Genomic DNA, 16,463 nt, shown 5'->3' with positions numbered 1-16,463 from the left:
ATTTAGAATTTAAGACAAGAAATACCAAGTTTCCAGAATACGCTCCTAATATTGATAGAATACAACAAAGACAAAGATCCTGAAATTGAAATTAACTCACTCCTCATGTCAGGTATAATTTTAATAACTATTAATTTTAAATTTAATAGTTTTATATTTTATTAAAAAATTTTCAGAAGGTGACATCAGAGTAAGCCTCAAGTTACAATGCAGAGACTCACCACAGTGATACAGTATGAACAAAAAATTGGGTCCTAGCATTGGGAGCTAATTTATTTCTAAATACATACAGGTAAGCCTATGATGGCTTCATCAATCTGATGACTACTGTATATACACACAAGGGTCATCTACCATCTGGAATGGTAGATATCAGGGTAAAAAATAATGAACATTTAGACCAGGTCAGAAAAATGCTGATGGAATTATTCAAGTACTACTTAACAAAATGACTGTGTTCAGACTGAAGACCGAATGGTAAAACTTACACCAAAGATGATTTTAATTTTATAGTCACTATTTTAAAATGTCAATACGAACTAAGAAAATTCTGCTGCTGCTGAACTGTCATAAACCCTTTGAATTTCAAGATCTAGAAGGTGGTGCCGACGAAGAAACCACAAAGTGTTGAGGCTGTGTTGACATGACCTTGCCAATACCAATGCTCAGTGTGGTAGTGAACACCCAACCAGGTTCAGGCTGGGGACCGGAGACAGTTACATGCTGGACATTTACCATCCTCTTCTTCCCATCTTCTTACACTTGTAACTCTTGCCCAGTTAACCCAGAAAATTGTCTTCTCCTCCTCATTTTAATCCATTTATGAACCAGAAAATGACTCATAGTGCTTTTAAGTTCCTAAACCTAAAGCAAGAAAAGTAAATCTATATTTTAAGTGAAGTTAATACTTGAAAGACTGGTGCCTCAAAGACTGGAGCTCTTTAAAATGTTTCAAAGTACCTTCAAAATTTCTACCAAAATGTTTCCATTTCTTCAGCTTCCACTAAGTAAATTTTCCGTAATTCAGAATAAACTGGTTATTTCATCTCTTTTCATCAAAAATATTCAACAGGGCTTCCCTGGTGGCGCGGTGGTTGAGAATCTGCCTGCCAATGCAGGGGACACGGGTTCGAGCCCTGGTCTGGGAAGATCCCACATGCCGCGGAGCAACTGGGCCCGTGAGCCACAACTACTGAGCCTGCGCGTCTGGAGCCTGTGCGTCTGGAGCCTGTGCTCCGCAACAAGAGAGGCCGCGATAGTGAGAGGCCCGCGCACCGCGATGAAGAGTGGCCCCCACTCGCCGCAACTGGAGAAAGCCCTCACACAGAAACGAAGACCCAACACAGACAAAAATAAACATAATAAATAAATAATAAATAAAAATTTAAAAAAAAAGAAATGCAATTTAAAATTAAAAAAAAAAAAATTCAACAGAAGAGTCTTGAAGAGGTATGTGGACACTCACATTCATAGTAGCACTATTCATAATAGCTAAAAGGTGGAAGCAACCCAAACATCCATTGACAGATGAAGGGATAAACAAAATGTTTATACATGCAGTGGAATATTATTCAGCCTTTAAATGGATGGAAATACTGTCACAGGCTACAACATGGATGAACCTTGAGAACATTTTGCTACGTGTAAAAACTCAGTTGCAGAAAGACAAATATGGTATTATTCTACTTACATGAGATACTAAAATAGTCAAATTCAAACAGAAAGTAGAATGGCAATTACCTGGGGCTGAGGAGAGAGAGAAAAGGGGAGTTATTTTCCGGGTACAGAGTTTCAGATTTGCAAGACAAAAAGGATCTGGAGATCTGTTTCACATTAATATGAATACACTTACTACTGAACAGTACTCTTAAAAATGGTTAGATGATAAATTTTATGTTGTTTTCTTGTCACAATTTAAAAAATACTGAACAGTTCTGTTTTTCTAATATTATCGTTACCAAATATGAAGTACCTTAGCTACATGTAAATTACACAAGTGCTCTAGCATGAGAATTTTTCACTTTTTAAGATCACACAGGCTTGTGTTTTTCTTCAAACTTCCCTGCCTCCTCCTGCCCTTTTCAAAAATGAGAACAAGAACGACATGGAGAGTATGGCACCTCTAACTGAAAAGGAATAAACCCAGTTATGCAGGAGTGTCAGCTGCATAGGAAAGTCAAGTCCATGTAACTCTGGAATGAGATATTTCCTTGGGCAGGACTGGAACAACAGTTAGAAAGGATGCATCCTTCTCTTCACCAAGGCATAAACTTGGCTATAATTAAAACTATGAGATTAGGGGTAGGGGATTAAGAGATACAACTGCTATGTATAAAATAGATAAGCAACAAGGATATATTGTACAGCACAGAGAATTATAGCCATTATTTTGTAATAACTTTTTTAAAAGATTTATTTTTTTTATTTTTTACTTTTTGCCTGCATTGTGTCTTCATTGCTGCGCGCAGGCTTTCTCTAGTTGCGGTGAGCGGGAACTACTCTTCGTTGGGGTGCACGGGCTTCTCTTGTTGCGGAGCACGGCTCTAGGGGCGTGGGCTTCAGTAGTTGTGGCATGTGGGCTCAGTAGTACTGGCTCGCGGGCTCTAGAACGCAGGCTCAGTAGTTGTGGCGCACAGACTTAGCTGCTCCGCAGAATGTGGGATCTTCCTGGACCAGGGCTTGAACCCCTGTCCTCTGCATTGGCAGGTGGATTCTTAACCCCTGTGCCACCAGGGAACCTCTATCTTGTAATAACTTTTAATGGAGTATAATCTGTTAAAATGCTGAATCATGTTGCACACCGGAAACTAATATAATATCATACATCAACTATACTTCAATTTAAAAAATTAATCAGAAAAAAATTTTAAACTATCAGAGCCCAATGGAAACAAATACAGTCTCAGTCTGAAAGACAGATTCAAAGTATTGATTTTTAATTTCACTGAAACGCTTCAACCAATGTATGATCCTAGAAGTAACATCTCACATTCAGAGTTCGAGTTGATTCTTAACAGTAAGTAGTTTCATGTTTGTTTGTTTAAGTTCATATTTTTAAGAGTAGTTTTGGGTTTAAAACAAAATTAGGAGGAAGTACAGAAAGTTCCATATACCTCCTCCCCTCATACATGCATGGCCTCCGCATTATCAACATTACTCACCAGGGCTTGGCATAAACTAACACCAAATGAATGTTTTCTGAATTCACAGCTCATTTTTAACAATGCATAAAACTTTACTAAGATTAACCATTTGTTTTCTCCACTTTTGTAAAATGAACTACTGAGCATGCTCACAGCAGTCTCAAAACAAAGGGATCAGTTCCACGATTTCATGCTCACCTCCACGGGTTCCCTCTCCAGCTCCCGATCACTCTATTCACCACTAATTGACTCCTAATCACCCCTGTCCCAACAGCAACTTGACAAAGCTTCTTCACTCTCAAATCCCCAATACCTCTCTCCACTCCCTCACTCAGGGGGGTGCCTTACCCTATTCTTCTGAGAAAAGTGAAACCCATGACTTCCTTCTTCTTCACTTCAACGTTCTGGTTCACCCTGCTCCTCTCTGGTCTCCAAGGACATAATCTTCCTCCTTTCAGCTATGTACCCTGCACATTCCACTCCAGTAGCACCAGTCTGTCTCCTCGCTTTTTTCCCCACCCTCTGCCCCCTATGTGCCTTGGGCTTTTCTCCACTCACTTCCACTCCTGGCCTCTCCTCGCCAGAAACAACTTCTTCCATTCATTTCCATATTCAAACTACAGTTGTCCCTCAGTATCCGAGGGGGACTGGTTCCAGGACCCCCGAGGACACCAGAACTCTTGAGCGCTCAAGTCCTTTAGAGTGGGCCTGTGGGACCTGAGGCCGCGTGCAGACTGAGGACTGTAAGCCAAACCTTCAAATTACTCGCAGAAGCACAGACCAATCCAATCTGTATTCATTCTTTCTTCTCTCACCCCCAAAGCATGTAATGCGTGTAATATTTACAGCCCATCTAACTGCCTCCTGCCGTGCGAATATGTATTATACTGCAAGTCTTTTAATCTGTGTTCTTTTCCCACAAAGTATATTTATAGGCTATTTTAGAGCAAGAACTGTCTTCAACCTCACTGTACAAAAGAGTCTCCTGTTCAGAGTGTACATTCAAATATTTTTGGATAATGGAGTGGTAATAAGTTTGCTCAAAAATTACCTTTTCTATGACCCCTACAATATTCGTTACTATACTAAACAGAGTGAAACTTTCACATGCATTTATTTAATGTATGTATTTTTCTTACCCTTTATTCACATAAACCTTATCTGATTTAAAGCAAAGTCTTCTCTTCCAGTAGGATTTTGCCCATTTAACTTACTTTGAAATGGTAATAAGCAGTCACCCCAAAGTGGTTTTTCTGGGGAGGATGACAGTTTAAAATAGGGTTGAAAGTTCCACAGATAGGATTCGGAGAATCCTTTAATACAAAAATTTGAAGTCACCTGCAAAAATGTGTACGCATGCTATACTATTCAGGGGAGCAAATCCATACTTTCATCAGTCCTCCTTAGGACTTTAAGATTAAGATTCACCAGTTTCCTCAAAAAGTTAAATATGGAATTACCACATAGCCCAACAATTCCACTCTTAGATATATGCCCAAGAGAAGCTGAATACATATGTTCCTACAGAAACTTGTAAACAAATGTCCATAGCAGCATTATTCATAGCAGCCCCAAAGTGGAAACCCAATGCCCACTGATGAATGGATACACAAAATATGGCATATCCATACTACAGAATATTATTCAGCCACAGAAAGTAGTGAAGTACTGGTACATGCTACAACATAGATGAACCTTGAAAACATTATGCTGTGTGAAAGAAGCCAGACACAAAAAGCCACATATTATATGATTCCATTTATATGAACTGCCCAGAACAGGCAAATTCATAGAGACAGAGTAGATTAGTGATTGCCAGGGGATGGAGAGAGGGTGAATGGGGAGTGACTGCTAAAGGGAACCAGGTTTCTTTTTGGTGTGATGAAAATGTTCTGGAATTATAGTAGTGATGGCTGCACAACTTTGTGAACATACTAAAAAACATTTTAAAAGGGTGAATTTATGGTATTTGAATAAAAACCTCCTCTTCCCCAGCTACATGCTTAACATCCTCCTTTGCATTATCCTCCCAAACCTAAATGCTATGCATTCACATTAAAACTCAACAGTGCACCCAGCCACCTCCTTCTTCTTCAGGTTCCTAATTTACATGTAGTTTTTCAGGCTGAAAAATTTCAGAGATATCTCCAATTTCTTTTCTCTCAGTTTCAACATCAGTCAGTCACCAACGCCAGCACTTTTTATTAACAATAAAGATGGTTACCATTACTGAATATGTAATTCCTGCCAGACGTTTATGCTAGATGATCTACAAGTATCTTTAATTTTCACAATAGTTATGCACTTTAGAGAGGAGGGTGCTGTGGCTAAGGGGGTTTAAGTACCTTGTCCTTCAGTCTTTCTCCCTCCAAGCTATCCTCCACCCTTCAGCCGCAGTGATCTTCCTAAAACCAAATCTTATTGTGTTCCTCCCCCATTACTCCCCCACCTAAAGCTTCTCAAAGGCTTCACACTGTCAGACTCCTTAACTTGGTATAAGGTGCCCTTCAGGATCCCTCTTACATTCCTTATACCAACTTCTTTCAGTTCCTGGACTATGCCATGCTCTTTCTCCTCCTGCCTCTGGACTTGGCATGGGGTTCTCTTATTCATTCACTCAACAAATATGTATTAAGTACCCCCTAGGAGCCTGACATTGTATTTGCTGCTTGGGCAAACGTTGTGAATAACACAGATATATGCTCTGCCCTCAAGGTACTTAAGGTCTAAGGGAAGAAACAATAATAAACAAGTAATTACAGATTGTGATAAGTGAAATGAAGGAAGCAGGATGCCGTATTATAAAACATCTAGGGTTAAGGGTCAGGGGAAAACTACGATGACTGTTTTAGATAGGTTAATCTGGTAAGGTCTCAGGTGGTGACATACCTTAAAATCTGAAGACTAAGAAGCCAGTTATTTGAAAAGCAGGTAAGAGCAGAGGGGGTGATGAGTGACAAGAGATGCTCCTGGAGACATCAGCAGAAACCAGACCAAGGATTTTTGTAGGCCGTGGTTAGGAGTTTGGATTTTAACCTAAGTTCTTAGTGCAATGGATTTCACTGAAGAATTTTGAGTAAGAGAGTGTCACTTTTTGCCACTGAATGGAGAAGAGATTGGAGGGGCACAAGAAAGGAAATGGGGACACAAGGCCTGAAGATACAATAGTGGTTTAGGTGAGAAATGTGGATGATTTGGACAAAAGTGTGATAGAGGAGGAAAAAAGTAGGTTAGATGCAGAGTTGACCTGACATGCAAAGTCATCAGCTGGAAGTGAGGAAGAGATGAAGAGAGGATATAAAGAGTTTGGGGAATTGTCATTGGGGAAAGAAAGTAAGGTTACTATAGAAACAGAGGATCAGAAGGATCTCAGGCCCATACTGAGTGAATACTCAAGAGGTTGACCATTTTCATTTTATAATGTCATCAATTTGCCCAGGACTTTTTCAGTGTGCACTACTAATAGTATTCACGTTACCAGGCATTAGTCATTCTTTTTCCTTTCTAGGTCCCTCTACTCAACCCGGAAAAGGCAGTGTTATATACAATCAAAAGTCTCTGGATCCCACGGCAGTACCCAGAACAGTGCCAGGCACGGAGCAGTCATTCAATAAATGCTAACAGGGATCTCAGGCTCACCGGCCTTCAAACTTCATCCGTTCTCTAAAGCAGGATTCCACTGAAATCATACTCCTGTTCACAAAAGTCCCAGATATCTCCACTTATCTCAAGGGTGGTTCAATCCACTGTAACAGTCACAACACCCTCACGTGTGAAACAGCACTGGCAGGAAGGAGAGATACTGGACCTATACGATGATCAAAAATCTGGGTGCTACAATTTGAAAAAAGCCACGTTCACTAGAAAGCAAATAGTTTTCCTCATAGCTTACTGCAGGGCCGAAGAGACAAAGGGCCACATGAGAGGTGCCAAGAGTCAGTTGGTACAGGGTGGTACTCACGGTCTGAGTTCTGCCTAGCACCTACCTTCTTCCTCTCCAGATTCAGAGTCCTCATTAGTGATCGCCCCGGAGTCTGCTGCCATGGAGATCACTACACGGGCTCCACCCGAACCCAAAAGTGAAGTGGAGCGGGAGCCGGGTCAGAGAGAGGTCAAAACCCGGGGTCTGAAGCCGCAGCACAGGAAAGAGTCGCAGCGGTTGCTACCAGGCTCTTCCGGAAGCGGCACGAGCGTGAAAGTCACGTGACGGGCACTGGGCGGGGTCACGCGGTTTATTTTGATTCTTGAGTGGTGGAAATGTAAGCACGTGATCGCGGTTGTGGTGGTTTTTATTTTCCCCAGACAGTAATCGTCTTCCGGTGTAGAGTTTTCTTGGCTTCTTTTCTGGTTTTCCTCCAGTCATTCCTTTTCGCCTTGGCGCTTTCTTCCTCCCAACAGTATTGGAGTTTTAGGGAATGGTTTGCTTTTTTGTGGGGCTCGGAGCAGTGGAAAGTGGCTCTGCGTTTGCTTACTCTGCAGTCGCTCTTAGCCTTGGATACCAGGAGAGCTCACGCTTCTCTTCCCCTTCTCTTCCCGACTCTCTTGCCCTTCTGGCAGCAAAATGACTCCACCTGGTTTTCGTGGCTACCGGGCAATGTGAACCTCAGGCACATGTTCTTTAATTGAGTTGCCTGTGACTCATTTCCCGACCAAAACAAGCCAAATCGCTTGACTTAGGTTTTCAAGGACACTAACCGACAGCTGTCAGGCTTTTGGATTTGTGTATCAAAATAACCGGTTGCTTGGTCAAGAGATCGACAACCTCCACTCTTCCCGTTTACTCTTCGTGTAGTCAAAATCATAATAACTGGAGATGAATCTAGGTCATTTGGGGGCAAAAATCCTCCAGCTTTAATCAAAATATCTTTATTGCTTTTCTATTAATAACAGGCAAAAGAGTAGAAAGAGATCTATATCGTATATATACATGAATGAAATTGACTCGTTTTTAATTTCCTCATTGGGTATGTAAAGCACACAAAAAATGGCTGATTAAACAAGGCTGTACTTACTGTACATAAAAAACAAATGATTTTCATGCGGCAATCCTCTGGGTTCCCTACTACGCCTAAATCTTATCCTATCTCCCTCTCTAATTTATGAAGTTATAAACCCAACAGAAATGAGAATAAACCCAATATATAAGCAAGCAATATATGGCTTAAGTGATTGGAGATCTCCGAGTTATTAGGCACAGGACGTAAACTTGGACACTTCCCCCAGCAATCCCGGGTTCCTAGCCCAGCCTCCTGTACTACAGCCCCTCCGGGAGTTTCCTTTTCCTCGGGCTCAGCGGCGCTCCTCCCTGCCTTCCCAATTTCTCCCGGTCCCCGCTCTGGGACACCGGCTCCACTCCCTCTCTCGCCGAGGTTTCCTCTCCACCACCCGGCGAGAGGCTAGCCCGGCTCCCGCACCCCAGCCCCCTCCTCGCCAGTCGCACCTGCCCCGCCTCCCGGACCGGGGCCGGCTCGCGCGGCGCAGGCGCAGCAACGCGGCCGCGAGGCCGAGGGCGACCAAAGCAACCTCGGCGTCCACCTTCTCTGACAGTATCCGCGCTGGGCAGCGGCCCCGCGGGCCGCGCGTCGTAATGGGCTCGGGCTGGAGCAGCGAGGAGGAGCGGCAACCGCTGCTGGGACCCGGGCTCGGGCCTGCGCCGGGGGCTGCTTGGAGAAGCAGGGGGGAGGCGGCGGCGGCGGCGGTGGTACTGCCCGCGGCAGCCCCGAGTCCCGGGAGGGTGTACGGGCGCCGCTGGCTGGTGCTGCTGCTCTTTTCGCTGCTGGGGTTCGTGCAGGGCCTGGTCTGGAACACCTGGGGCCCCATCCAGAACTCGGCGCGCCAGGCCTACGGCTTCTCTAGCTGGGACATCGCGCTCCTCGTGCTCTGGGGGCCCATCGGCTTCATGCCCTGCTTCGCGTTCATGTGGCTCCTGGACAAGAGAGGTGAGGGGGTCCCGGGAGCGCCGGCCGGCGATGTCACTCCTGGGAAGCCGCCTCCCTCGGCTTCGTTTTAGGGGTTGTGTGAGGTGACCGAATGTTGCTGGCATCCCATTCCTGACTAGGAACACCCTGTCCCCAAAGCGACAAATGAGGGAAGGCTTCTTTGTAGATACTATGTTTTCATCAAGGCCAATTATGCAACAGCAGGGATTAAGTGATCTCTAAATGTTCAAGTTTTTGCATATTTGGACATCAGAGCATCCCCGTGCACGTGCTATGTGTGTTTTTTACACCTGACAAAAATGACTGATGCTTTGACTTCAAAGGGATTTGGGGATTTTGAGGGTGAAAGGTCAGAAAATAGACTGATGATGCTCAGATACAAGGAAGTAATGAGCTGGCTTTGCATAATAGATGACTCAAGCCCAGGAAGAGCTGTTGCGGAACTCGGATCTGACGCTTTGGTTTCTGGAAAATGGTTCTGGAAAATGGTGCACAGCAGCTTTAAAGTGTGTGTATGTGACTAGGTGCAAGGGTCAGTTGAGATTTTTAACTCTCAGATGAAGCTTGCAGATGAATGAAGACTCTCTTTTCATAGAGAATACTCTGGACAGACATCTCACTTTACCACTTGCCAGTGTGATTCTGTGAGGAGAAAAAAAGGTCATAGGATTGAATGATTAGGCATTGAATTACACCACACAAGTATGGGTAAATGATTCATGATCAATGTGATGTAGCTGCTAAAAAGTGCAGGACAGTTTTAGGCACAGAAGTGTAGTATCTAAAACAAGAGAAATAGTTTGAAATGCTCTATTCTACTGTTCAATTCTGAGCGTTAATTTTTAGAAGGCCATGGGCAAACTGGAGAGCTTTAAAAGTGTGACAAGACTATAAAGGATGTAAAAATCATAATGTGTCAGATGAAGGGAATTGGGTGTGTCAAGCTTCAAAAAGAAACTTGAGGCAGAATATAAATATGTGAAGACCAAGTAATGAGGAGTTAGACTTAATGTTCATAGTTCTAGAAGGAAGAACTAAACTGAGTGAAGTTACAAAGGGCTGTAACTCAAAGGGATACAGGGAAGAACCTTCTAACAATGAAAGTGTCCAGCCCTGGAAGGTGTGGAACTTCCAGGTAGAGCAAGTACTTAGGCAGAGATATGTGCTAGATGCTGAGGAAGGGTTTCTTGTACTGAATGGAGGTTTTCTTCATTTGGATTTGTTTGTTTTTAAACTAAATTTAGACTTTATTTGGATTTCACCAGTTTTTCCACTAGTGTCTTTTTTTTTTTTTCCTGTTCCAAGATTCAGTCGAGGGTCCCAAATTGCATTTAGTTGTTATTTCTTGTTAATCTCCTTCAATCTGTGACAGTTCCTCTGTCATTCCTTACAAGGTTGGATAACTTAAGGGGAAATGCTATTTTATTATTTCTTTTTATTAACTTTTTATCAGGAGCATTTTTCAATATTATTCCCTAAATTTAGCCAGCTTTGTTTTTATGGTAGAAAAATGTTAATTTTATCCTTTTTATTATAATTATATCTACTATCCATGGCCAGATAAATTAGGGACTACCTATTCTCTTTATAAAATAAGTTACTTTAGGAGTTCTTTCAGAGTTTCTATGACTATATGGTGAATTCTATTTTATGTTTTCTGTTGGTTAGAGCAACAAAAAATAAATTTAAAATTCTCTCACTTAGGAAGTGGTTTCCTTTTCAGTAGGAGAAAGCCAGTTTCCTTCCATATGTTGGCTGTCCTGCTGCACATGTCCTATTTGCATACATAGAAGTAAGTTCCTGGTATCCCTGGGTACTAAAGTATCTTTCTCCCTAGAGGATAGGTCTGGTCTTCCTGCTGCCATGGGTCCCACCCAACTTAGTAGAGGACCAGTTATCTTTCTGAAATCGGTTTTGTACCCTCTCAGTCCTTTTCATTTTCCAGCAAGGAGATAAAAGGGGACTACCTAGTGAGATAATAGGAGACCAAAAGTGAGTGTGCCCTAGAAGCTTAGTGAAGAAAACTTCAACAAGGAGATAGCACCTAAATTTGTGCTAAGCTCTAGGGAGATAGCCCTCATGGAGCCTACATTCTAGTGAGGAGATCCAGGCAAAAACAACAATAAAATTAAATATTTAGTGTGTCAGATGGTGATAAATGTTTTAGAGAAAAATGAAGCAAGGCAAGGGAGAAAGGGGATGTGATTGGGTGATACTCTCTCTAGACTGTCAGGGAAGGACTTACTGATAATGTGTGTTTGAGCAGAGACCTGAGGGAAAAAGGAAACCTACCTTGTCAATTCTGGACAGGACTGTTTTGGACAAAGACAAAGGTCTTAAACTTGTTTGGCATATCCGAGAAAGAGCAATGAGGCTTCTGTGGCTGAGTTGAGCCATAAGGGAAACCACAGTAGAAGGTGAGGCCAGAGAGGTGGTGAGAGGCTGAAATCATGCAGGGCCTCCTAGGTCACTGTAAGGACGCTGGCCATGAAGGAGTGAGGAGGGCTCACTCCACTGGAAGGTTTGAGCAGAAGAGTAAAATGATGACTCTGCTATTGTCTTGAGAACAAGAGCCAGAGCAGGGAGACCGGTTGGGAGGCTGTTGGAACAGCTCAGATGGGGCTGATGCTGACTTCCAACTGGGGTGATAGTAGTGAAGGATTTGAGTATTGTTGATGGATAGGCAGAGGTGGAGTGTGAGGAAAGGGGAAGATTTAAGATGTTTCTCAACTTTTTTAGCATTAGTAATTGGGAGAACCAAGCTGCAGTTTACTGAGATGTAGAAGATTGTGGAAGGAGTGTTTGGGGGTAGATGGCATGCAGATCAGGAATTTGAAAAGCCTATTAGATATAGGACAAGCTAAACTGTCAGTTTATTCCCTGAGCAATAAATTTGGGATTTGTCAACCTATAATGGTGTTTAGAGTCTTGGAGCTGAGTGAGATCACCTGTGGAGAGGGATGTTGCTTCAGAAGAAGACTGAGCCAGGGGCATTCCAACATTCAGAGCTTGGGAAGATAAGGAAGAACCAGTTAGTGAGGACTGAGAGTAGAGCCTTGGGTTTAGCAACATGGAAATCTTTGGTATCGTTTAAAAGAATAGTCTCACTGGAGTGGTGGGGGTGAGTTCAAGAGTGTAGACATTATGTCAAACACACCGTAAAGGGCAGCAGAGAAATGAGGGAGTAGCCAGGGGGAATGTGGCTACTGAGAAAGTATTTTTAAAGATAAGAGAGAAAAAAAAAAAGAGAGAAAAGAGAGAAATAAAAAGATAAGAAATACTAAAACATATCTCTGGAATGCAGTATTCTAATGGATCCAGTGGAAAGGGAGAAATTGACAATGCTGGAGGGAAGGGGAAGAATTGCTGTAGCCATGTCCTTGACTAAGCAAGATGGGGTGCAGTCCTCCAGAGTACAAGTAGACAGGTTGGCCTTAGATAGAAGTGTTGACAGCTAATTCTTCAGTAGTAACAGAAGAAAAGGTAGAGTGTATAGATAACGGATGCACATGGTGGGTGGTAGGAGCTTGTGGGAGTTATCTTTGTTTACAGTTCTCAGAAAATAGAAAGCAAAATTACCACCTGACAGCGAGGACAGGAGAACAATTCTTGGAAGATTGAGGAGACACGATAAGTTGTAGTACTATTTCCTAGGAAAGGAGAGAACACACGGACTAGAAAATTGTAGTGGGATTGTCGGGCAGCTCAGAGGGTCTGCTTTAAGTGACTGGGCATTAATTTCAAGTGAGACCAATCAGCATGGCCGCTTGTTTTCCTCCAGCCTGTTCTGTTGGGCAAGCACAGGCATGGGCAGAGTTGGCAGAGAGAGATCACCAGAGTTGCGGTTTGCCAGGTGTGTAGGACTAAGAAAGTGCAGGCCAGGAGTAGAGGATTATGTAGAGAGTGATATAACAATGGACCACGGAATCTAAACTGGGTAAAGAAGAAAAGGAAACACCTGAGGTAGATGAGAAAAAGTAGTAGGCTCCAAAATTGTCATTCCCAATGGATGAAGAATTTAGAGTACTAGAAGGAATGAGTGGGAAGGAGAGGAGGTCATGGTTGAAGAATGGGACGCTTGAAATTGGGATTATGTCGTGGATGCAATTACGGTAAAGATAAGGTCAGAGTATAACAAAGAGAGTGGACAACCGAGGTAGGGTAGAGGGCATGATTGTGGAATAAGAAGTCAGGGGACTGAGAAGGCAGGATATTGAAAGGATCGTATCTGGTATTGAAATCACCAGATTCATGAAAGAAGTAGTGTCCTCAGGAGTAATAATGAGCCAAAACAGTTTCAAGCCATGAGGGCGAATGACGTGGAGGCAGGTATGTGGTGGTCTGCAGACAACTGCAGCAGGGAGTGGTGAGTATGACAGTCAGATAGAATTGGATCAAAGGCTGTTCTGGCCATGATGGATTAACAGGAACTGGATTTATCCTTCCATCTTAAACAACTAAAAACAGAAAACAAAATCAAAGTATACGAAACAGTGGTTTTCAGACATTGGACAAAAGGTAGAGCAGGTCAGTGATTCTTACGATTACTTCACACAGAGGTCTGTAGTTCAAACAGAGCCCCACAGAGCCCCCCAAGTCGAGGAGACAGTTGAGAAGTCTTAAGAGGCCACCATAGCTAGAATTCTTAGGGTGGAGTACCAGAGAGGAAAAGGGTTCACAGAGAGAGAGTTCTATATCTGCAGGGAGTTCCTCTTGAGTCTTCAGCTGAGCACTGATTAGCAGTTACACATGAAGAAACTACTTAAGTCTGAGAAAAGGACTGCGAAAAAGGAACAGGCAGAAAAATTCTCAAAGTTCACACAAGGCTGGGAATTGTTCACATTCCCAACAGCCAGAATGGGAAAACCTCATAATACATAGGAGGTTTGGTTGAATACTCAGAAGGGTGTTGCCTCAGCAGTAAAGACAAACAGAGCTCTAAACTAAAGGCTGTTCTGGTTCCACCTAATAAAGCTTAAAAGTACTGCTTGAAAAGATTAAAAATAACTGTATCCCAGAACATTGTTCAAAAATATTTAAAGGAGTTGAAAAAAAAATCCATCACCCAACAAAATTCAGAATGCCTGGCATCTAAATCAGAAACTACCAAGTGTGCAAAGAAGGAGGAAAATACAACACATAAAGAGGAGAAAAAGCAATCAGTAGAACAGACCAAGAAATGGCACAGATGATAGAATTAATAGACAGGGACATCAAAGCAGCTACTGTGAATAAATATGCTACATATATTCAAGAAGACAGAACAAAGCATGTTAAGGAGAGACATGGAAGACATAAAAAGTCCAACATTAAATTTCTGGGGATGAAAATGTAATCTGTGTCTGAGACCAAAAAAATACACTGGACAGGATTTAAGAGCAGATTACACATTGTAGAAGAAAAGATTAGCAAACTTTAAGATGTAGTAATAAATACTATCCAAAGTGGAACACAGAGAAAACAAAAAAACAAAAAACCACAGGTATCAGGGAGCAGGACAGTTTTAAGTGGCCTAATATACATATTAGAGTCCCAGATGAGAAGAGATTGGTAAAGGGAGAGGGCATGGATTGAGATAAAATGGGGAGGAAAAATTGAAGAAATAATGGCAGAAAAATTTCCACATTTGATGATATCCATAAACCCAGAAATCTAAGAAATTCAAGAATCCAGTTTGAGGAAACAGCATGAAGAAAAAAACCACACCAAGCAAATCTCAGCGTGCATAACACTACAGCAAGGCACATCGTAATCATAGTGCTTAAACCAGAGGAAATCAAAGCATGGAGAGAAGCCTGGGAGCTTTAGGGGAGAGGGAGTAACAATGACCTGGAAGGGGCTGGAGAAACACTGTCCTCAGGGAAGAGGTTTCAGAGTAGCAAAAAGGTGAAGACAGTGAAGAGCTTGAAAATATAGGGATTCTACTGATCCGCTGATTCTGAGCGCTCCAGGAGTCACAGTGCAGAGATCTGGGGAGTTGAGGCGCTGGCAGAGATGAGGTCGGATTTGGGTATGCATGAAGCCCTGATGGGATGAGGATGACCTGTGAATCTTGGGTCTCTTGTGACCAGTGTAAACAGGAAAAGCAGGCATGATGTGGTTAGTCCTCCTGGTGTCCAAGGCAGATCGGGGTGGCCAGGCCAGGCTGTAGCTGTTGGGGGTGGGGCAGGTGGTCTTGCCAGGAGCAAGCAGAGCTTCACTCCAGCTGATGGACGTGTGGGGCCTGGGAAGGGTGGTTTTACCAGATCAAACTCATTTCCGTGCATCTACTACACATGGTTTGTGTGGTGGGGTGTTTTTTTTGCTTTTGGGTTTGTTTTTTTTTTTTTGCTTTTGGGTTTTTTTTTTTTTTTTTTTGCTTTTGGGTTTTGTTTTTTTTTTGCGATCATGCTTTTAGGCACCGATTGTGGAGACTCTCGTCCTGTACCCAATAGGTTCCTGGCATAAGGAGTTATCTCATCCATTGGAAGGGGGCTTCCTGCAGAGTCTGGATGCCATCTTTGAGTAGAATTTATTTTTATTTTCAGTCATGTTTGGTTTTCTGAAATTATTCCCGTACCTTTCATCAGATGGTTTTTGCACTCACATCCTAGGACTGTAATCACTTGGGATCTATTTATATGAAGGTCCTAGATGTCTCATAAGCATATTTTCCTGGGGTCCTCATACCTCTCCTTCCCAAAGTCAGTTGTTATCTTTTTGATTACATGGAACTGCAGAGTCCTGCCTTGTCAAGATTCAAATGAGATCAAGAAAGCATTCTATTCAAACCTGAGCAGCAGCTGAGGTGGATTAAGTAATACTTGGCAACAATTAAAAATAAGCAAGCCACAAGTTGTACCTGCAAGGTTGCTTTATAATAATCAGCTTTTCACGACTTCTTTACTCTTAAAAGTTTATATCAGCTGTTACATTGTCATATGTTTGATAAAAGTCATAATTGAGTAGAAAAGTGTGTTAGCTTTCAGCAGTTGTAATAGGAAACCTAGTTATTTGGACTGTAGGGCCATAAACAATGTCCCACTGCCCACTTGGTGGCTATTTACCTTAATTACAAACCAAATATTAGAAAAAAATAAACATCATGTAGAATGTAAGCCTTATAGTCCCAAATCTATAAAATTTTATCTCATAGGGCACCCAGTATAACCTTATAAGAGCAACATTTTGCAAGTTTAGGATATTTATGACCATGAATGTTCTTTTTATTAATTACACTCTATTTCCTGTGGCTATAATGTGGTTTTAAAATCTGTGTTCTGTTAGTAGACGCAGTAAATGAGCAGTATGTATGCATTACTTGTTCCTGCGAAGCACAGTTTTCTACCGGATTACTTCTGCCAAATTATATTAATCATATTCAGATCATATAAAGCTCAGT

At 42.3% G+C, this 16,463-nt stretch overlaps 2 protein-coding genes across 11 annotated transcripts in view; one reads left to right on the top strand and one right to left on the bottom strand.

The window, feature by feature from the left end:
- HSPBAP1 (HSPB1 associated protein 1) overlaps nucleotides 1-8,553 on the bottom strand; it is a 52,210-nt gene extending 43,657 nt beyond the window's left edge. For 2 of the 6 annotated variants that reach the window (XM_007175627.3, XM_057545418.1), the window contains exon 1: nucleotides 7,130-8,553. In XM_007175627.3, coding sequence (XP_007175689.1) covers nucleotides 7,130-7,187 — 58 coding nt within the window. In that variant the 5' untranslated portion in view covers nucleotides 7,188-8,553. The remainder of the gene's footprint in view (nucleotides 1-7,129) is intronic. The other 4 variants (XM_007175629.3, XM_007175626.3, XM_028164878.2 and 1 more) reach the window with 4 other exon arrangements.
- Nucleotides 8,455-16,463, top strand: part of SLC49A4 (solute carrier family 49 member 4) — a 125,327-nt gene continuing 117,318 nt past the window's right edge. For 4 of the 5 annotated variants that reach the window (XM_007175648.2, XM_057545420.1, XM_057545423.1 and 1 more), the window contains exon 1: nucleotides 8,455-9,082. In XM_007175648.2, the coding sequence (XP_007175710.2) occupies nucleotides 8,731-9,082 (352 nt within the window). In that variant the 5' untranslated portion in view covers nucleotides 8,455-8,730. The remainder of the gene's footprint in view (nucleotides 9,083-16,463) is intronic. The other variant, XM_057545421.1, reaches the window with a different exon arrangement.

This window comes from Balaenoptera acutorostrata, chromosome 4, assembly GCF_949987535.1.
Source record: "Balaenoptera acutorostrata chromosome 4, mBalAcu1.1, whole genome shotgun sequence".
Taxonomy (NCBI): Eukaryota; Metazoa; Chordata; class Mammalia; order Artiodactyla; family Balaenopteridae; genus Balaenoptera; species Balaenoptera acutorostrata.
The sequence above is the reverse complement of the archived record's forward strand: the minus strand, read 5'-3'. Positions and strand labels throughout refer to the sequence as shown.